We start from the raw sequence: 22,915 nt of genomic DNA, 5'->3' as shown, positions 1-22,915 counted from the left end.
CTGGCTGACCTGGTTTAAACCTGGCTTTCTTGACGCCATCCTTGGCGTGTTCCAAGGTGAAAAAGGACTCTGCTGCCCCTTCTTTTGCTCCTCTGCAGGGGAAACCAGTTGCCACTTGGCACCAGGATGTATCAGGCCTGCATCCAGAGTAGTAACATGATTTAGTGAAAATAGTACTAGACTAGGAGGGAACTTGAGTCCTAGTGCTGGTCTGCTTTTTAGTGGCTGTGTGACCTTGGTCAAATCATTGCACTGCCCCAGTCTCAGTTTTTTCATCTATAAAGTGACCAGCTGTTCTCTAAAATCCTTTCTGATCCTCAAAGTCACAGATTCACATAGGTTACCAAATTCTTGAATGAATAGAGATTTGGGTTCTAAGTGCTTTTCTTTTCGTCTACTGCGCTGCCTCTTTCCACAAAACAGGGGCCATCTCTATATTGTTTTGTAGTGTACACTCAACTTCTCTTTCAATCTTGGGTTCAGGTACCAAAAGCCTTTCCTTCACCTGCACAGTTCACTACCAAGAAGGGCATTCTAAAAGTCTATAAGTGGACCAGGTGATTCAGGATGTTTTACATTACTTTAAGAAACTTTTTCTTGAATTAAATCACTGTTTTTAGCAACTCTCTTTGGGTGATGCTTTTAAAAATATCACTGATAAAAAATATATGCTTGAGACAATGACAGGTATTTCACATATAATATTTCACCAAAATCTTAACAACCTTAAATTATCTCCACTTCACACATGAGAGGATTGAGGCTTTCTGAGATTAAACAATGACACAGGGCTAATAATGGGCAGGGTTGGAATTTAGGTCAGAACCTTCTGTGCCCACAGCCTGAACTCAACTCTGGCACTATCTTCACTATGAGGAGTAACTGTCATTGCTGTAAGAATACCTGGCGTTTTGTGCAGGAGATCTCAGGGAACCCTTTTTGTTAGGTTTCAAAGAAAATGATTTCTAACTGCATTTCAGATGCCTGGAATTTATGCTGTGCCAAGCACTTTTCCACTTAATTCTAAATCCATTGGTATTTCAAGGGGAATTTAACCCATATGGTTCTGATTCACTTGTACTTAACTCATCAAAGAGGATTGTTTTGTAAACCTTAGCCTCTTCTTATGGACACTTTCAAGCTCATATTTGGCTGGCATTGGCTGGATTTTGAATCTGCCATGGTTGAAGCTTGATTTTAAATCTTTCTTTCCAGCCACTATTTTGTGGTGGTTTCATCCTGGGAGTGGATGGAAATTGAAGGTGAGTCATGAAGGCTCTTCCAAAACTTTACCAGGATTCCAGTGATGTAGAGAGTCACTAACCTTTGAGGTTAGTGAGGTTTGTTGCATTTACCTACAGCCTTACCCCATTAAGTAATTGAGTTGTGCATGGATGTGATCTATGAAGGTAAAAAATTAAAATCATAGATGTTGCCATTTTTTCCCTGGGATGGTGTAGATAGAGAAAAATTGTCTTTGAGATAAAAGGTATTTGTGGAGGTTAGGTATATTACTACTTTGGAAAAGCCTTTTAGCATGGAGTCTTCTATTTGGGAGACATTAGAGTTATAGAGCTAGTGGAAAGTTTCTTTCAGAAACTCCCATTAGAAATGTAGAAGGCAAAAGCCTGTTTATTATCTTTGCATTTAGATGAGTTGGGTACATTCAGTTCTGATAACCTGCTGAGTTAGAGAATTAATTAACTTGTCTAATTAACTTCACATGAGCTCATCTAAGGAATGTGTGTAATTGTGTGGCCCAGAGGAAGCAAGAACAATTTTTATACCTAGTTAACAATTTGGTTTAAAAAAGATATATTGAGTGTCTTCTATTCCAGGAAGTTGGGGATAGAAGATAAGAGTTCAGAGATAAACAAGACTCTCTCCTCCTAGGGAACCTACCATTTGGTAGGTTATAACCTATATGCTTCTCTCTGGACCATGGCCAGATGGTATGACTGGCAAATAGTCAGTGTACAGCAGTACACCATGGGAACTCAGAAGATGAAGATGTTCATTTTGATGTATGAAGCTAGACAGGCTTTTCCCAAAATGCAGTGTTTAAGTTTGGTCTTGAAGGATAAGAAGGCTTTTGAAGGCAGGGTCAGGGGTTAGACAACCAGACATGTTCTTGGGTAATACAGACAATACCAAATAGTCTTCACAGATTTCTGCTCTGTTTATAGACATGGGGTGGGGTGAGTCTGCGGAGGTGAATCAGAGCGTTAGAAGCTCATGCTGGGCGAAAGGGGGTTGTGCACAGTCCTCGATAATGAGCAGCTGGGATTAACATGACAGCTTTTAACTGAGCACAGATTTTCAGGGCTGGGACAGTTTAGCCTTGGATCAAGAAGGAAACACAGGAAAGGGACAAGGAAAGGAACAAGATGTGAAGGAACAGTATGTGAGATTTACACATCATCACTGCGTGCCATGTTTAGATAGAACATACTACGTAACATCTTAACATGCCCTTTTATTTCCGTAGTGCACAAATAATGGCTTATTCTGTCTCACACTGAAGAAACCAATCAAATGATGCATGCTGGGTATAAAGATTTTTTCTGTTGAAAGTATCACTGGTATAGAATAGAAAGAGGTACAATCAGGCAGGAAATTAAATATTTTAAATATTTCTCTTGTATAATGTTTGCAAACACTGTATTATCATCCCTATTTATAATTAAGAAAACTGTGGATCAGAAAGTAAATAATTTGCCCATGGTCACATAGGTATGTAAGGCGCTTCCATTTCAGTTTGCAGATATAATGTGTATGTGTGTATGTGGCTTACCTTTTCTATTTATCATACTGTTTCAATTCACTACATGACACATTTACAGAATATATGTCATGTATGTGTTAGTTACAAAGCTAATTTAAAAATTAAAACTGCCTGACCTAAGCATTCAAATATGACTGATACCCATTCGGGATTCCCCGTACCATCTCCTTCCTGCTTCTCCACAGGGAGGTAACCTCTAGCATAGATTTTATTACATATATTTTTTAGCTGACACCAACATTGCTTCTATGTTATCATGGTTTACAGTGAATATATTTACAAAAACAAAATTGGGATAATTTTCATTTCTTGCAAACAACACTCCAACACTGCACTGAGGGGTTTTTTAAGATCAAGATTTGGGAGTATGAGAACAAGGTCCTGAAACTGATTTGAATGTTGCTTCAATCTCAGTTGCTGTGATTTAATCCTGGGGAGCAAGAAGGCAAAAAATGAGGCCGAAGGGGAGGCATGAAGTAACCAACACGGCCTGATCTGGGATTTGAACGATATAGATTCTCGTTCCATCTGCCGCTAATTTGTTCTGTAACATTGAGAAAATAACTTCGCTGCTTTGTGTTTTGATTTACCCTTGTGTACATTGTACCGTCATGTTGAGGAAGGCAAAGTAGTGGGGAAGCACAGCTTTTAGAATCAGAAACACCAAAAGCTGAATTCTCATTCTGCCACTTACTGTTTGTATAACCTTAGGCAAATTTATTAACTTTACTCTGAGCCTCAGTTTCCTCCTTTATAAAATGAAGCAAAAGTCTTCCTCAGAGAATTGTTGTGAGAATTAAGTGAGACAGCACGTCTCCCTTGTAGCCAGCACCATGCTCCGTAAATGCTCATTTTCTTTTTCTTCTTCTATAAGTTTCCTTCCAATTCTAAAATAAGAGATTCCAATGCTCATCTTATACATAAACGACTGAAGCACAACCAGCTCATAATTATGGAATTTCCTGTATTAAAGGGCTCAACATTTCTCTCAAATCAGACTTGTCATCAGAAGACTTTCCAAGGTCTGGATGAATCTTTTGAAATTAACAACAACATCTGAAAAAAAAAAATGGCTCCTCTCACACTCACAGAGTAGAGGGAAAAGAGTGAGAAGTATTATATAAGTTCATTTACTACCCTTGTTTCTCCCCTTCCCTGAGCCAAAACAATAGACTATAAAGCTGCGACTTCATTTTTATTGTTTCATAAGCCATCTGTGTTTGCATAAAGTGTCAGTACCGTTACCCTATTTAAAGGTTGAATAATGTCACTGTGAATGCAATACTTACCGTTCAGTGTCTCCCGGGAACCTACCTAGGCATTTACATAGTTATTTTCTTTCTTTTCAATCCATTCTTATTGATGTATTGTTTGAAATTGGCCACTGTTTGGGAATAACTCCAGAATTCCATTATTTCCATGTGTCCACTCTGTTTATATCTTTATGATTGTTATGGTAACCAATCAAATATGTAACATTTGGGAAGTGAGGTGAGGGGATGGTGGTCTTTACTTTCAATTGAGAGTAGTATATAGGGCATATCACATTCAAAATATCTCAATTATTTAAAAAATAGAATAAAGAGGATCATCTAACAGAGGTATTAGTGAGCTGATTTTTAAAAATCAAATGTCTTTTACAAATGAGAACTGGCAGTAACTCTTATGATGGTAATAATGCATATGACCATTTCTTTGATTTAACTGGAAAAATATGTGTATATCAGAGAACAGTGGATTCACGGAGATTATCAGAGTCGAGTCATATCCCAACATTAGATATCTTACTAGGTTTTGAGGAAGGAAAATTAAGTTGATTTGGGGAATATGAGCTTAGGAAGGAATATCTGGAATTCTCATTTGCATTTGGGTAAAATTTGTTTATATACTTGACCTACTTTGCTCAATCTTTTTGCTCTTAATTTTTAAAATACATGCTACATAAAAATTCCAGAAATGTAGTATATTATGCTTGGATTATTCACTCATATATATGTCAAATGACAACACAATTTGTGGACTTGGTGTCTCAGTTAGAAATGAGTTTGGATGCAAATGATACAAAACCCAACCCTAGTGGCTTAAAAAAATAGGGGTTAATTTTTCTTATGTCAGGAATGAATTTGGAGGTATATGGTAGCTAATGGTGATTCCACTGCTCAAAAACTGTCATCAGGCCAGTCCAGTGGCTCATGTCTGTAATCCCTGCACTTTGGGAGGCCGAGGTGGGAGGATCGCTTGAGCCGAGGACTTCAAGACCAGCCTGGGCAACATAGAGAGACCCCATCTCAACAAAAAAATTAAAAAAGTAGCCAGTCATGGTGACATGTGCCTGTAGTCTCATCTATTTGAGAGGCTGAGGTGGGAGGATTGCTTGAACCCTGGAGGTCAAGGATATAGTGAGCTGTGATTCCACCACTGCACTCTAGCTTGGGTGACAGAGTGAGACCCTATCTCAAAAAAAAAAAAAAAAAAAGTCATTGAGAACTGAGGTTCTTCTTTCTTTGTGCTTTACAAAACCACAATGAGATACCATCTAACACCAGTCAGAATGGCTACTATTAAAAAGTAAAAAAATAACAGATGCTGCTGAGGTTGTGGAGAAAAAGGAACACTTATACACTGTTGTTGGTAGTGTAAGTAGTTCAACCATTGGGGAAGACAGTGTGGTGCTTCCTCGAAGACCTAATGACAGAAATACCGTTTGACCCAGCAATACCACTACTGGGTATATACCCAAAGGAATATAAGTCACTCTGTTATAAAGACACATGCATGTGTATGCTCATTGCAGCACTATTCACAATAGCAAAGAAATGAAATCAACCTAACTGTCCATCAGTGAGACCAGAAAAAGAAAATGTGGTACGTATACACCATGGAATACTATACAGCCATAAAAAGGAACAAGATTATGTCCTTTGCAAGGACATGGATGGAGCTGGAAGCCACTATCCTTAGCAAACTAACACAGCAACAGAAACCAAATACTACATATTTTCACTTATAAGTGGAAACTAAATGATGAGAACACATGGACACATAGAGGAGAACAGCACACACTGGGCCTTTTGGAGGGCAGAGGGTGGGAGAAGGGAGAGGATTAGGGAAAACAACTAATGGGAACTAGGCTTAATACTTGGGTGATGAAATAATCTGCACAACAAACCCCTATGACACAAGTTTACCTATGTAACAAATCTGCACTTGTACCCCTGAACTTAAACTAAAAGTTAAAAAAAGAAGAAAGAACAAGGTCTTCATGAATCCAGGCTAGGATTTGATCTGCATGTCACCTTTATCTTTGCTCTATATTGCAAATTTCAACTATTGTTTATAGCAGAAGGCCAGGCAAGAGAGTGTAGAGATAACTTAGAACAAATCTCTTAGCTCTTCAGAATGGATTAAAAGGTGTGTCCTGCAGATTGTGGATCATTTATGTCATTTGTTTTTAAGAATAGCAGGATATATTGGTTATGTGTACCCATGGTATGTGTGGGAGGAGAGGAAAAATAGAAGAACCAGGGACTATGGTAGGTATTTTATATGCTCGTTTACTACTCGTACAACCCTGGGAAACAGAGAAAACTGACTCAAAGGATAACTGTTCACTGCCACATTGATAATCAGCGTTCCAGAATTCAAATCAAGCGTGATGGATTCATGGAATTATAAGTAGTTAATTATATCTTGAGCAAAGGGAATGAATAGTTCAAAAGATTAAGGATTTAGACTAACTTAAAGATACGTCATTGTGCATCCTCCTTTATTTATTCATTCATAAATACTTGAGTGCTTGTTATGGGCCCATGGGGGATATTCTAGGCCGTGGAGATACAAAGTTTAAAGAGACAAAATATATATCGTTAAGGCTCACAATCTGATGAAAGACAATCATATAAGTCAGAGTTTACCATGGAGTTTGGTTAGTGCCACAGAGGAGGGAAGGAGTGAGTCGTCAGGGGAGATTTCCAAGTGGAGAAATTTGGTGGAAAAACGGAGAGGAAAGGCATTCCAGGTAGAGGAGATGGCATTTGCAAAGACATGTGGAGGAGAAACAGCAAACCGTGAGTTGAGGAACTGCAGTTCACTCAGTGTCAATGGAGGGGGAAGGCATTTAGGGAAGAGACCAGAGGGAGCCAAGTAGGGAGCATTTCACAGAGCATGTTAGGGTCTAACAAAGTTAGGTTCACTCTAGCAGGGTAAAGCAGTGGCAACTGGATTTCAGAGGAGGGGCAGTAAAAAAGCCATTGAGGTAGTAAATTTGACAAGGTTTGCGGGTGATTGAGGGATGTGAGGGATGCTCTGTGATCCCCGCTGCCCTGAGTCTGTGGCCCTGTGATGCGGGCTGTGGTGATGCCCTTTCCCAAAATAAGAAGTGTGGGAGAAGCAAGTCTAATGGCAAAACAAGCTTCTGTCAGACGTCTTTCTACACGCTCTGCCCTTCCTGCACCATGGAAACAACCTTCTCTTCTCAGCCTGGCTGCAGCCAACCTGGCTCAGGCCAGCTGAAAGACCACGAGGGCGTCTGAATGGTTCATGATTTGACCACTTGAATGCCATCAGAGTGACGTGTCTAACTCGAGACGCACAGCAAATTGGTTGCTGAGCTGAGACTGGTGTGCAGGCCTCCTCCCTTTTAGGCATATTGTCTTTAGGTTCTAGCCCTGCACTGTGTTCTGCCTAAATGGGCGAGGTAACATCATCCACAAATGCCTGCTGCCATTTGGGGAAAGTTAACCAGACAGTATGTGTTACTAAAAATTAGCTATCAATTTATAGAGGGCAGTGATGACTTTCATGCAGGTTTATGTTTCTCTGTGGCTCCCTTTGGAATTACAAGTAAAGGAAGGGGAGAGCTGGAGTAGTTTTTGTCTGTGTTTGTGTCACTAACTAGGAGAGGTTTTTTTTGTTTGTTTGGTTGGTTTTTTTTTTTTTTTGCTTTTCTTTGAGAATGAACATATAAAACTCAGTAAATCAGAGTAAGTTATCTAAGTAATGCCAAATTCTTATTAGTTACTTCTTTTTAAATAGTGCAGGGGGTTATTTGAGCCATGGACACTTTTAAGAATTTGATGAAAGAACACGTTCTTCTTCCAAAAAGGTATAAATGAATGCACTGTATTAGCTCCAAGTGCATTGGTTGCAAGTAATGGAACTAGCTGAAGCAGAAGGGGGGATTTGCTTTAAGGAACCTGGGACATCCCAGGTTATAAGAAACCCAAGGACAGGTACTGTAGCAGAGCTTTACCCAGGGCTGGAAGCAAAAACCAAATGCTCTCTCCAGCTCTTGGACTGCTCTGTGTGTCATGTACATGCCACCTCCCTGCTCCCAAGGTAAGTCACCTGAGGTCTAGCCAGCTGTAGAGGTGAACACCAGTGCTCCTCAATCCCAATTCCAGATTTCTGGAAGAGAATATGTGATTGCTCACTTAACTGTGTTCAGATTCATCGAACTTGTACATGTGATTTACGTATAGTTTCGGGGCACCTTTAGACCTACCAAGTCCCGATTGTGGTCTTCAAGTTAAGAACTCCTGACCAGAGAAATCTGAATGCCCATAGACCAGCAGCACTAACTTTTAGCTGTACAACTACTGCAGAAAGTTGAAAATACATTTGAATAGAAGGCATTTGCATGAGCATAGTTCCTAAGAACGCTTGCTCCGTGTGGGAGTTGTGAATTTTGAATATCAGTAGTGAAATCCCAGGATGGTGAATATGATGTATATTAAATTATAACACTTTCCAAGGTCATTGATATTCTATTCCTAACTTTTACCCTTAAAGGTTTGGAAAATTCCGTTTTAATTATTGTTAACATGCTTCGTAAATATCCAAGGGAATAAAACATAGACCTGTTAATACATCCAGAGAGCTACAATCTGGCTCAAGTTGTTTTTTCTTCCATAGTTGGAGAAAATTGTGGTGTTTGGCTTCCCTCTTGGGGCATTTTAAACCACTTTAATGCTGTCTCTTATTATTTTCTAACCATATACACTTTCCGCACGTATCTTAACTAGCTGCCTTAGATGAAACCCCAGCGTCTGGCCAAGCTGATGTAAATCTCTAGTAAGTGGTAAGAGGGAACAGAGTAACACAGTGCCCTGTCGGTGTTCAGACAGTACACGATTTAATAGTTGTAGACCTTATAGTCTCAGGAGCAACTTTAAATCTTTTTTCTAGTTTTATAGAATGGAAGTTTCTAAAGCATATACCATTCTCCCACTGACTCCACTGGGCAACACTTAGCTAGAACTAGAGTGGCCTATCTGCCTATAGGATAGTATTAAGATTTAACTCTTCACATCATGTGTACCTGGGGTGTCTGGGAAATAACTGTTAATTCCAAAGAGCAGGATGAATATTTGCATAATTGCTAGCCTATTCCATAAAACAATTGTCACTCACTAGTGGCCCAGAACATCAAAATCTGTATGTTTCCAGTGGAGCTACCAGGAGGCCCCATGATTGTCCCATTAGTGACATGTTCTCACTCCAACTTAGCAGGTCTGAAAAATAATGACCATAAAATAGTAGTGAAAACCCAATTCTAGGGTCGGCCGCCTTAGTCTTTGGTGTCTAAGAATATGAATCATCTGTTGTATTTGATATCTGAGCATGTACTGATTTTTGTCAGGAATCTTCTTTTGTTGATGAATTAAATCTACATGATTGGGTTTTGGTGCTGCTGCCTCTCCTACCCCCTCAGCTCCCATGCCTGTCTTTTGCACGGTTCACTCACGTGTTCTGAGTAATGCTTGTACTTTCTTCCAACTTGTCTTTCTTCAGCTGAGTTCAGCGCCAGACTCTGAGCTGGAAACAGTCTCAGGAATTTTTCATTCATCAGACATTTTCTTCCAAAGAAAAGTTCTGAGAAGAGGAGGGCCACCTTGATAGTATGTTAGTGTGCTTCTGTGACTGTGTGTGTGTGTGTGTGTGTGTATAGGAGAGAAGATATACAAACAACCTATATACCACATATCTAGTAGCACATGGATCTTTGATAAAAAGCCAATTCTAGAAATAATGTTTGCCAACCAGTGTATCAAAACCATCTCCCTGCCGTTTATCTGTCTTGATATTACAGAAAGTTCATATTTATAGGAGGCATTTCTCAGCTGTGGTTAATAATGGCTGAACTTTTGTCCCTGCTTTAAGTTTTCCACCAGATCTCTCAGAATTGATGCTCTCATGGAATGTGAGTGTGGTGTGTCTCCATTTCCTGTAGAATGAACTCAGGGCTGGCAGCTAATGCTAGTGGTCTTGGATTCCCATGCCCTGTCATTTATGAAAGGGGCAGTGGAGTTCCTCTGGAGGAAATCCCACCCACCACGCCAGGATTCCATCACATATTGTTGGTCTGGGCCATGGGTACTTCATACTTGGTTTTCTGTGAAAATTTACCAAATGTGTTTGAAGTAAGAATCTCAGCCGTAATGTTTATACATAAATATCTGAATATGATAGGAGTAAATGCTTGCTCACAAAAAGGAAGGGGAGGAAAATAAATTTATAAAAAAGCAAAAACACACAAGTCAGGGTATAATTACATTATACACAGGTTTTATTTTTGTTTGTTTTGATAGCATTAAGATTTACAGATAATGTAATTTTATTCATGGACAGCCTCATTAATTCAAGTCACCTGTTCTGCACCGGGTACCTTATTGTGAAAATGGGAAGAACTTGTTAATGGATTATTAGTATTTACAGCCTAATCTTCCCTAGTTTCCCCATTTCAGCAAATGACCATTTATTCAGTGATGGAAGCCAGAAGCCCGGGAGCCTTTCTGTTTCCCTCACACTTCCCTTCTGACCCATCCACATGTGCTGTTGGTTCTTTGGCCCAAGGGCATCCCCTTCCTGCTGGCCTTCCACCCTTTCTATGCCACCACCCTTGCCAAGCCCTCGCCAACTTTCCCCTCACATCCTTCAGTAGCCTCCCTGAAAGCCTTTCCATTTCCACTCCTGAGCCCTTGAAGGAGCACACTTCTCAAATAACACATGTGTTTTCAGTGGCTTTTTATTGAGCTTTGAGCCAGATCCAGACTCCTCATCATATTCTGAGATGTTCTGCATAATCCAGCCCCTGCTAAAGGATCCAACCTCATGGCATGCTCCTTCCCCTTTGCGCTCAAAGCTCTGGTCACAGCGGCTTTTTTTTAATCCTAGAGAAGCCAGTCTATCTGCCATCCCAGAGCCACTGTTCTTGCTGTCTCCTATACTTAGAAAGCACTTAGATGTTGCACACCTGGCTTGTGCTCATCCTTTAGGCCTCAGTTTCAATGTCACCTCCTCAAAGAAGTCTTTTCTGATAACTTTTACCAAGGTAGGTGTACCCAATTATTCTCTATGACAGCAGCATGCTTGTTTCATTTGTAACTAAATTTCAACCTCAAATCTAAAAGTATTATAACATATTGATCTATTTATTCACTACCTCCTCCACAAGACTGCAAACTCCATGTGAACAGAGGTTTTATGCTGTGCTACTCACTGATATGGGGTAGTGGCTCAATAAATTTTTGTTGAATGCATAAGGAAACCTATGATTCTATTTTACAGTTGTGAAGTGTAGGCCTTTACAACTGTAAAGCATTGAAGTCAAAGTGTTTAATTTTGTGTTGTAGAATTTCTTGTTCTTTCTTTTTTTTTTTTTTTTTTTTTTGATATAGGGTGTCACTTTGTTGCCCAGGCTTGAGAGCAGTGGTGTGATCACGGCACACTACAGTAAGCGATCCTCACGCCTCAACCTCGTGAGTAGCTGGTAGTACAGGTGCCCACCACCACACCCAGCTACATTTTTTTGTATTTTTTGTAAAGATGGGGTTTTGCCATATTGCCCAGGCTGGTCTTGAACTCCTGGGCTCAAGCAGTACACCTGCCTCAGCCTCCCAAAGTGCTGGGATTATAGGCATGAGCCACCGTGTTGGCTAGAAATTTATTTTTATTGTATTAAAATATACATAAGATAAAATTTACCATTTTAACCATTTCTGTGTGTACAGTTTGGTGGCATTAAGCACATTCACATTGTTTTGCACCTGTCACCCCCATCCATCTCCAGAACCTTTTCATGTTCTCAAACTAAAACTCGCCATTCCTCCCTCCCCTAAATCCCTGGCAACTATCATTGCACTGCTGTCTATGAATTTGACTGCTCTGGGTACCTCATATTAGTGTACTGCAATTGACTGATATTTTAAATCAATTTATTTTTATTGTCTCTTTACAAACATAGGCCTTTACCCTCCGTATACACAATGTTCAGTGTTGAAATTGACCTGCTACTGAAAATCTCATTTCTAATAATAATTTAATGATAAAACATTCTATTAGGATTCTTCATGAACTTAATTCATCTTTTGTGGAACTTATTTTGGAAAATAAACAATATTACAAGGTACTTTTATGATATACAGGTTAATTTAAGAATATATTGCCCCTGACAATTTTTATATTTAATCTTAAGGCCCTTTCCTCTTGGGCTGTTAATCTTGTTTTTGGATTGGAGAGAATATGTTATGCTTCATGGCTTTGAAAAAATATAAAAGAACAAATAAATTGTTATATAATATTATTGTTTTTGTCTTGCTGTTTAATAGCTGATGCTCTGTGGTCAAACGGCAGTGTTTGGTTTAACGTGGCATTTCAAGCCGTTTAAAAAGGGAATAAATCAGAGCCAACTGGTTCTTTAAAGTGGAATTTGCAGACCATTAAGAATGAAAGCGTTCTCTATGATTTTATTATCTTGATGGTAAATATGTCACCCAAACCATGATTTGACTTTACCGATTCCCCCAGTCTTTTTTTTTTCTAGTAAAAGTAGAGATAACTTCGCAGGAAGATGAAAGTCAGTAATGACTTGCAGGATTTATAGTAAAGGAACAAATAATATCAGGTAAATGAGATATTCTCTTACTCTGAACAAGATTTCTTACTGCTTTCTTCATCATGGAACAGAATAAAATGTGGTAACAATTTGCTGTAGCTTTGAATTGCTGCCACACATAATTGGGTCCCACAGAACTATGGCCTGGATTTTGATGAATTGCTTAGTCTGCATGTTAGATTAAAAGGTGTACAACAAATCACCTTGTTTCTGCAGTTTTGAATGATATTTACATTTAAGTCATAGTGGTAATACTTTTCACTTATGGAATAAAGAAATTAAAATCAGGGAAAATACTAATGTAGAAATAGTTTTGTTTTTTTCCTATATGGTTTATTTCTAAAGTGCCTTTTAAAAACATTTAGTAACAATTAAGCCATACCTCAGATGCAGTTTCTTAAAGATAAACATTTTGCATAATATACTTTAGTAAATTTTGCCAACAGGTTGTATTCTTTTAATAACACTGTATAGACCATGTTAAATAGGTAATCTTGTGTGCAGTATTTTATATAAATGCATGGATTGGAAAGTATATTCAAACCTTATTGCATCGTTTTAAAAATGCCATGTAGCTTGAATAAGATGGGAGAAGCAACATTGCATAGTAAAAGTAGATGTGAAAGGAATTTCTTTCCCCTGAAATTTTATTATAAAAAATTTCAAACTTACATTAAAGTTGAAGGAATAATATAAAGTATACACACATACTTTCCACTTACATTGAATAACTGTTCCCACTTTTATACACATAATAGCTTTCTATGTGTATGTACACATCTGGATGTATATACATATATAGACTATACAAGATATATATTGAAATATGTATTTGTTATTATTTACGTTGCTGAATTATTTGAAAGTTAAGTTGCATACATCATGACACATCACCTCTAAGCACTAAGGACATTCTTGCATATAACCACAATACCATTATCACACCTAGAAAAACAACAACTCTGCAATGTCATGTAATATGTAGTCCACATAAGATTTCTGAAATTGTCTCTTTTAGAAACAGTATCCAATTGAGTTTTGATTATTATGATTTTTAATCTAAAATAATCTCTGTACTTCTTTTGGTGAAGAGAAAGTCATTTGCTTTTGGAAAAGTTTTGAACAATTGCCTTAGAAAATATCACACGTTCTGAGCTTTCTGGTTGTTTCCTTGTGGTGCAATTTACCTTGTTCCTCTATCCCTATATTCCCTTTCAGCTAGAAGTTTGGTGTGGAAGTTTGATTAGATTAAGCCTTGACTATTTTTGACAAGAAACTTGATAGATATTGTGGACTACTTTATATTTTATAAAATCAGGAGTCCCGGAAGAATTTCAAATGGTCTCTCTGATAGTGCAATTCTGGAATAAATTAAGAGTTGACTTTTGGTGTTACTGATGCTAAATAGGCCTTGCATTCGGGCCCCAATTGGAGAATGCCCCTGGAATTCCACTGAGATACAAGCTGCAGCAGTGGGCAGGGGCTGGGTGTGGGAGTTCCTGACAGCGGCATGAGATCATGTATATCAGTGTGCTTTGTAAAACTAGAAGGAAAGAGACTGGAAATGGGAATTCTATTAACTATTAGGACACTGCAGTAGTGGATAATCAGCCTTCCTAAATTTTTACTTTGTTGTTTGCTTTGATGAGCTGGTAGTTAGTATAATTAACTATAATATAATTAGTAAAGAATGTAATAAAGTGCCTCATAATCAGTGCAGCACTGTGGAAATGAATAGTATTTTGCCATGATTAGGATGTCAGTCCTAGTTGAGAAATACTAGGTTATGTTGAGTGGCAGTGATCCCAGTTTATGGGCTGTCTGATGTTTCTAAGGTTAGACTTTCAGATAAGTAGTTGTTATCTTGCAGACATCTCCAATTAATCATGGAACATGAGCACTCTTCATTAAAGGAAAAGACAGAGAGAGAGAGAAAAAATACACACACACACACACACACACACACACACACACACACACACACACACACACAAAACTTAGAGTCCTAGAGGGCAAAAATCATCTTGGGGAGCTTTTGCAAGACGTATATGCCTGGGCCCTGTGCCACATCTACTAAATAGGGTTCCATGGGGAAAACTGGGAGAGGAGGACAGGGTAGGACCCAGGCATCAGCATTTTGCAAAAGCTCCCCCAAGTGATTCTGTTATGTCCTAAGGTTAAGAATGATTGGAGTAAGAAGAAGTAACAGCAGTTAGGAGGCTGATTATGATAATGGAACTTCTTAACTTTAATTTTCCTTAGACTAAAAGTTCTCTGAACTCCTTCCTCAGAAAGTTGTATTGAAATTCCACATATTAGGAGCCTAATGTTTCCCAGGCCAACCTACCTGAGAGAAATAAGTGTGCTGTGACCCTCTATGTCATGGATAAATTGATATCTCATTCTTTTGTTTGTCATTTTTATGAAAAGAAGGATTTAAAATAATTGGAGCCTAGTGCCCAAAATTATATCCTTGTGCCTTCCCTGCAGTTTGTGGTTTAGTGACTGGGCAGGAGGGACAAGAATTCATTGTACCACAGAATATTCTTTCCCTGTAAATGATGCATTTGCTTCAGGGTGAAGTCTGATTACAAATGAAAGTGAAATAATGCTGTAGACCACAGCATTCTGAGCTGCAGAGCTGGGCATGAGCTGAGGATCAGAGTCTGCAGACACATGTTGGTCAGTGCCCAAGCCTTGAGGCCAAATCTAATGGGACTGGAGAGCAATCCTTGAGCTAACCACTCAGAATGGGAACATGGAGATGCAGAATTTCCCATGAAGCAGCCACACTGGAGTAAGCCAGTTAAAAACAATTAGAATCTCACTTTAATTTCGGAATGATTTGGCCTGTTGCCCTAGTTCATGAAGGTCTTATAAGGAAGTGATTGTAGAGCAATTTGCAAATAGAAAGCATTTCTAATACTATATTTTAGTTGCATTAGGAATAATGATTTACACTGAAGCCAGGAATGAGTCAGACATTACACAAGCTTTGAGTTAAGCACACTCCCTGTCTAATGCTGAGACTATCTGAAAAAAAAAAAAAGAGTATGTAAATTTAGCTTAATATCATGTAAGTGCTATGGGAATAATTGTAAATAATTGGATTATTAGTAAGGAATTGGGAGTGTGGGCAGATTTCTTTCTGCGGTTGGAGTGTTGGACTAAAAACGGCATAACCTTGGCAATCTAAATGAAGTACAGGACGAAAAGCACATGCCGCCAAATCGGAATGACATTTGAAAACCATGTTAATACAGCATTTACCTTCCAAGACATTTTTAGATCCAATTTTATTTCATCCAGATTATGCCTCTCCCTCTGCAATCAGCAATTTTTGTTTAAAATATGGATCTACAAATACATTCATATCCACTTGCTAATCTGTACTGTCAAATAAGCCAGTTCTAATTTGTTTCCAAAATAACTTTGTCAATAGTGATAAGTATCTAGCACAGAAATGTGCTAAGTCCATAGATTCTATTCTACGTACTTAAAGTATTTGCCAAATATATAGTATACTTAATAAATTGGATCCCTGTGGACTGTTGGAATACCTAATATATGTTGTCAGAATTAACAGCTACCATCTTGATTCTATGTATTTCGTATTGAAATAAGAATAATAAGTTACTGACCCTGGAAAAGTCTTAAGGTTTTTTTTTTTAAATGAAGATCTTCTAATGAGGAATTCACATCTGAAGTTATGAATCAGTGTCAGACAGAACTGAATCAGATTTGTGTTAGCATTTTGTAGAGTGCCTGGATTTTGCTGGTGTCACTCACAAAACACCATATTTGTATCTATCCTGAACCTTGGCAATCCTCATATATAAGATAATTCCATAGAGTATCTTGGCAAGAGGAGGTGGAAAAACAAATCCCAGCAGTGTTGAAGAGAGGATTATAAATTAAAATTCATGTTGCATTATGCTTTTTAAAAATGATTGAATATGGCAAGCTAACATGAATCTGTTTGATTAAAGCATTTGCACTTGTCTCAGTAAATTAACAGAAAGAAACAAGCCTAAATTCTCTTTCTTGTTACCTAACATAGAAAGTTTTTTTTTTTTAATAAAAGATTATACGGCTGTGATGTTTCTAGTCTCAGATGTAGGATATATATAGTCATAAAAATCTTGATGGCTGTTTTTATCCTGAAAAGGATTCATTGTAATGTATACTGAATGCTATGTGTAATAATGAAGAATTACAGGCAATTTAAATGATAGACAGTAAGAAAATGACTAAACACATTCTGTTATAACTTGATGGAAAATTATGCAGCAATTAAAATCATATTGTGGAATGGTGTTTATTACATGGGGAAAAGCTTTGGCAATGTTAAGTGAAGAAAATCCAGCAAGATTCAGAAGTATATTTTTAGTATAATCCTTATTTTATGATTAAAAAATAAAACACACACATGCATACACACAAAATCTTATGTACAATAATATAATCAATATGTTATCAAGGGTTTCTTTAGGTATAATTACATTTATTTATATGCTACTGCCTTTTCTCAATTGTGTAAAGTAACTACTTAATTTTGAATTAAAATACGTAATAAAATATTGAAATAGAAAAGACCAAATAGCAAAGATGTATTTATGAAATCCCTATAGGTATTATTTGGGAGAATTGAACCAAAAAAATAAAGATGACTTTGGTATATCACTTCGTCCACATAGTTTTAAAATGTCCACTGCATTTTAAAGAGATTTTGTTACAAATTACTGCAGTGCTGAGTGACTTTTTTTCATCAAAAGAATGAAATGAGGACTGAGATCTATTCAACAGCTCAATATTTAATATTTGTTTATATTTTTGTTTGAATTCAGTATCTCTGGAAGAAGATAGCAGGTTTTGAATAAATACAGCATACAATGTAAAATATTAAAGTATACCTAGAGCCTGAGTACATAAAACGAAAGAAACAGTAGAGTAATAAATGCATAAACAAAGTAAAAAAAAAAAAAAAGACACATGATAAACAAAGTGTCAGGAGAAAGGGCTGGAAAGGTGGGTGGGGCCAGGTCACACAGAGAAGAGGGACACAAAGGTCTCAGGCTTGTCTTTTGGAATGGTGAGTCTGGTTGCATGTAGATGTCACCCACACAATTTTTGGCCTGTTTGCATATCACCTGTACTAGTATTTAATATTTTTTAAAAATTGAATTAAAAGGTTTTTCAATTCATCATCCTCATAGCAGACATAACTGTGAAATCATGAGTCTGATATATTTATGCTGGTTCATAATACACATTAAAATTAATATATGCCTACTAAAATCTAAAATTATCTTGCATCCTGTGAGTGGGACATAACACTGGTATGGAGGGAGGGAGCTGGGGAGCTGGGGACTCGGCATTTGGACCGTCCTGTCTGTCTCTCCAGTGCTGCCATAGCTTGGATATGGTGGTCTTCTTTATGTATGTGACTGGCATGGAATTTTGTTTTTGGAATTCTTCAGAAGGTTGATCTTACAGCATGGGCGTTAGAGCAGTGCTGTTTCTGCAACACCACTGAACAGAGGTGGTTCACTGCAGATAGCAGAGGAGAGGGAGGAAGAGCACGTAGTGATGGGGAGCAGATGGAGTTGAAATTCCAAGGGAGGGGTTGGAGTGGAGATGCAAGAAAAAGAAAGCAAGGAGAATACTCAGGATAGAGGGATGCCAGCAGATAAAATTTAGCTATTGCCAAAACATTGTTACGATCCAGAATGTTCACTCTTGTTGGTATTGTAATGAAAAGTTGTCCTTTTTTCCTTAGTAAATAGCATGTCTGCTGTGTCCTATGAGTTACTTAAAGAAAGACGAAAACAATGAAAGCATCCCAGTAGTTTCATTAGTGCAGCCAGTGATTTTCATAAAACGGTTGCATTCACAGGTGAAAGGAACTTACTGGGGTCATTGAGTCCATTTTTAGACTCACAGGAATCACTCCACCTAAACGCTTCTGAAAATGACCTGGAAGCATGCAAATGTTGGGTAGTGGATAGAAGCCCATGAGTCCGACCCCAGCCCAGCCTCCCTTGTCTGTCAAGGTCATTGTAGAACCACAGAAATGGGTTTTATGGCCCTGATTTCTCTCACAAGGGGACAACCTGTGAGGACAACCTGGCTTTGGTCCTCTGTGCTCACTACGTCTTTATCTTTCTTGTTTGTTGTTGGCTGTCTCTCTGTAGGAAAAAAAAAAAAAGAAAAACAAGAGGCAGATCTTATAACTGGTGGTAGACTGCTCTGACTGCAAATTCTCTTATGGTCTTAGCTCATCCCTGTTTTGCTTTAAGATGGTCCTTTTGCCTAGAGGTTACAATTATTTCAGACGAGTGTCCTCACCCTTTATGTTAAATACCTAATGTGTTTTGCGTGGGCAAAATTTTAAATCCTCATTTGTTAGTTTGCTTGTTTTGTATTTGAAACAAGATGACCCCAACTCAAAAGAAACAGATAACCATTTCTTTTGTTGAAGGAACTTCCAGGAAGAAGGTGCCATGACTCGCCTCACTGGAAGCTTCAAAATTCTTTGCTTTCTCAGCCCTAAATAACAATAGACTGGAAGCTCTGTGAGGGCAGCGATTTGGCCTCTTTTAGTCACTGAAGCATCTGTATCAGGCATCGGAGCTGATTCAGTGCAGGCCCCATTATGTTTTCTTAAGTAATGAGTGGATAATAATATTACCATGTTACATTTGTACAGCAATTCACAGTTGTAAAGAGTTTTCCATTAGCTCATCTGATGCTCACAATGCCGTTTTCAAAGTGGGTAAGAACTGATGTTTTCATCCCTGTTTTGTAGGTTAGGAAATCGGGTTCAGAAGTAGAATGGTCTATCCAAGGCCTTATACAGAGGCAGTGATGCATCATTCTGTCCCTGAAATTCATTTCTCAGTTCGGAGTCAAGCAAGATGGAGCGCAGCTGTTCCTCTGCATGATGGTTCCTGCTTTTCTGGATTTTCATCAGATTCTTATTCTTTATTTTCAGATTACAGGACAGGCCCATGTTTTACTGTGATCAGCAACCAGATGTGCCAGGGACAACTCAGCGGGATTGTCTGCACAAAAACGCTCTGCTGTGCCACAGTCGGCCGAGCCTGGGGCCACCCCTGTGAGATGTGTCCTGCCCAGCCTCACCCCTGCCGCCGTGGCTTCATTCCAAATATCCGCACGGGAGCTTGTCAAGGTAAACCCGGGCTGATGGAATTATTAATGGATTAATCTTATTTGCTCTGGAGGGCCATTCTCCAATGAAGTTGAAGAGAATGGAAAAGTAGTGTCAGCTACATAACTTCACAATTTCGCTGACTGCATGATATCCAACTAAGGCATTAGGAACGTGGCTCTCGAGAGAGCAGCTGAAGTCTTACTGGATGTTTTCTTGCCAACCGTTCCCCCTTTCTGACCCCAGAGGTGTTTGCATGTACCTCTGACTCCAGGGGTGGTGTGATTCTGTTTACAGCAATGCTGTGCATTATGGCAATGCTGTCTAGAAACACAAAGCAAGGTTTGTGAACAAGGTAGTTTATGTTTTTCTTAATTTTTTTTCTTCATTTGAAACTGTTAGAGTTCCTCTCTCTCATGGGTTGTGCTTAATTGACCTGAAGAAAACTGTTTCTCTCGACATTTTGCATGCTACATTATGCATTTTTTTACAAGTCCGAAATAAATTAGGATTTGTTTCACAGTTTTAAATATCCCCAGATGTCGCCTGCTAGCTGCTTCTCCTGCCTCCTGTAGAAGCCCTTACTCTGTTTTTGGCTTTTACTCCTGTTCTTCCAGCTGTACAAATTCTTTTATTGTCTGGATGTCTGGCAGGAAACAGGAGGAAGTGAACAGAGGCAGCTCCACACTGAACTGATGGGATTGAAAACTCTCAGGCTATATCTGTTTCCTTTAGACTGCCTCAGGACTTTTTATAGCAAGTTGCAATATTTTCAGAAAATTCAGGATATGCTTTTCTGAGGCAAATAGATAATGCTTTGGCTTTGTTTTATATGTTAATTCTAAGAGTGATATGCAATAAAACAGAACTTGAGCTTAGTCACACAGTTTTGTGGGTCTCCATTACATTCCACTTCAATAAATTCCACTTCTGATACTGTCATTCCTGGCCTCCAGCTCCCGTGTACAACATAGGGCTCCTTTGGATGCCCTTAAATGTATCCCTCTGAATGTCAAGAGAAGAAATAAGTCACCTTGAAACTCTAGAATTATCAAGGGATGGATTGTAGTAGTTTATAAAATTAAAAGTTTAGGTTTTTATTGGTGCCTTCTTATTTTTCTCTTTTTTAGAAAGTCCCAGTGAGTTTTGAAGAATTTGTTGGTCTTGGGATTCCAAAGTTAGCTAATACCCATGAACTCATTGACAGTGACCAGAGAGCTAGACTTTTAAGTGCCTCAGCTGCCCATCAATAAGCCATTGTCAGAGGTTGGGGTGCTAACGAAATTGGTGGGGGCGGGGTGGGGAGAATGAACTGCCTTCTCTTTAGCTTTGCTATTTGTTTCATAAATCTGGATCTTTCCAGCTTTGCTTCCTGTTTCTTCCTAACTCTTCTATTCAACGTCCAAGAAAAAAAAAAAAAAGGTTTTTTATAAGAAAAGTTTTGAAAACCCATTGAATCACAATGGCAGTTATACTGCCAGTTTGAGAGTGAAATTCTTCATCTTTGGTGGTGGTGGTGGTGTTTGTTGCTGTTGTTTCTAAGAGATTCTGCCACCAAGTTGTGGCTCTCGTTCCTTGCTGGTGTTTCCAGTCGTTGGGTCAGACGTGAGGGGCTGTATACAGCCACTGGAGAATTGCCTCGTCTGTATTTTCTGTTGGCCAAAAATCATGATCAACAAGACAGCTAGTTCTGCCCATATGTAAAAATCTTGATTTTCAAAAATATTTTTAAAAATACATTCAACATGTCAAGAGAATGGAAAATTCTGGTCTAAGACAAAACTGAAATTGGCTGGAAAACATAATCTAATGATTTTCCACATATAATCATTTGTTTGTGGGTTAAGACATTTCATTTAAAACAGTATGTGATACTTTTATAATAAACTAAATTGTTGTTTCTTTAATATCCCTTTTACTGCATGCCAACTTTTCTCAAGAACACAGGTTGAGATCTTATCAACAGCAATCCCTTTTTTACTTTACTCAATGAAAAGTGAAGCTAAAGAACGCATTAGGCTTCCAGGTTTCAAAAGGAATACACTAGACTGTTTACTTGGGGATTCTTTATTAAATCAGACTTGTCTCTGTTATGAACAAAGAGATGGAGAGAATGTACAGGTACTTTTATAACCTTTATAACAGAATGTGGTGAGCATGAGATGATTAATTTTGCTCCTGGAAGGTTACTATTTGGGCTTACACATAAGAACCCAAGTTAGTCCTTAGGTGCTGGTTATACAGCAGTGAAGAAAATGGACAAAGTCCCTGCTTTCTGGAAGCTTATATTGAAGACAATCAATTTATTAAACAAAACAGACATGTATTAGGTCAGTGGGTGGTTAGTCCTGTGGAAAAAAAATAAACAGGGAAGGAAGGATGATTAGAGCCAGGAGCCAGGTGTTGCTGTTGGACTGTCAAGGGAAGGGCTCGTGGCTAAAGTTGCATTGGGGCAGAGACCTGGAGAACAAGAGACGTTGTGGGCCATGCAGCTCTCTGGAGGAAGAATATTCCAGGCAGAGGGGCAGCCATTACAAAGCTCTGTGGCAGGTGGCATATTTGAGGAATCCAGTGTGGTGGGAGAGATAGGAGGGTGGAAAATGGGTAAAAGAGCAGAGGAATCATGTAGAACTTCCTAGGACGTAGTATGGACTTGCACGTTGAGCTGGGGAAAGACATGATCTCACTGACCTTTACAAAGGTGCCTTCTGGCAGCCACTCTGCCAGCAAGGTAAGTCAGCAGCTGAAACTCCACGCTCATCTAGCGATCCCTCTCACTTGTTGGCCTAATTTTCTGAGTTGTTTAATTTTTACTGTGCAAGGCATTTCTCCAGAATGTGAAGTGAACATTTCTTCCACTTCATTTGTGCAAAAACATTAGCTGTCTCGTGTAGTCTGAGTGACCTTCAATAAATTCCGTTTTAACTAAATCATTCAGTATAACTCTTAAAGATAGTTTCATTGTAGAAATGTATTGCATTTTGATTTGCAAGATTTTTTGAATAACTCTGATTATTACTACCAATCTGGAGATAAAAACGAGGCCGTGAATAATGGCCTTTTA

General features: G+C 38.5%; 1 protein-coding gene across 2 annotated transcripts in view; it reads left to right on the top strand.

Moving 5' to 3' along the window:
• FBN1 (fibrillin 1) overlaps nt 1–22,915 on the top strand; it is a 240,478-nt gene that overhangs the window by 89,848 nt on the left and 127,715 nt on the right. For both annotated transcript variants that reach the window (XM_010357811.2, XM_010357809.2), the window contains one exon: nt 19,675–19,872. In XM_010357811.2, coding sequence (XP_010356113.2) covers nt 19,675–19,872 — 198 coding nt within the window. The remainder of the gene's footprint in view (nt 1–19,674; nt 19,873–22,915) is intronic.

This window comes from Rhinopithecus roxellana, chromosome 5, assembly GCF_007565055.1.
Source record: "Rhinopithecus roxellana isolate Shanxi Qingling chromosome 5, ASM756505v1, whole genome shotgun sequence".
NCBI lineage: Eukaryota > Metazoa > Chordata > Mammalia > Primates > Cercopithecidae > Rhinopithecus > Rhinopithecus roxellana.
The sequence above is the reverse complement of the archived record's forward strand: the minus strand, read 5'-3'. Positions and strand labels throughout refer to the sequence as shown.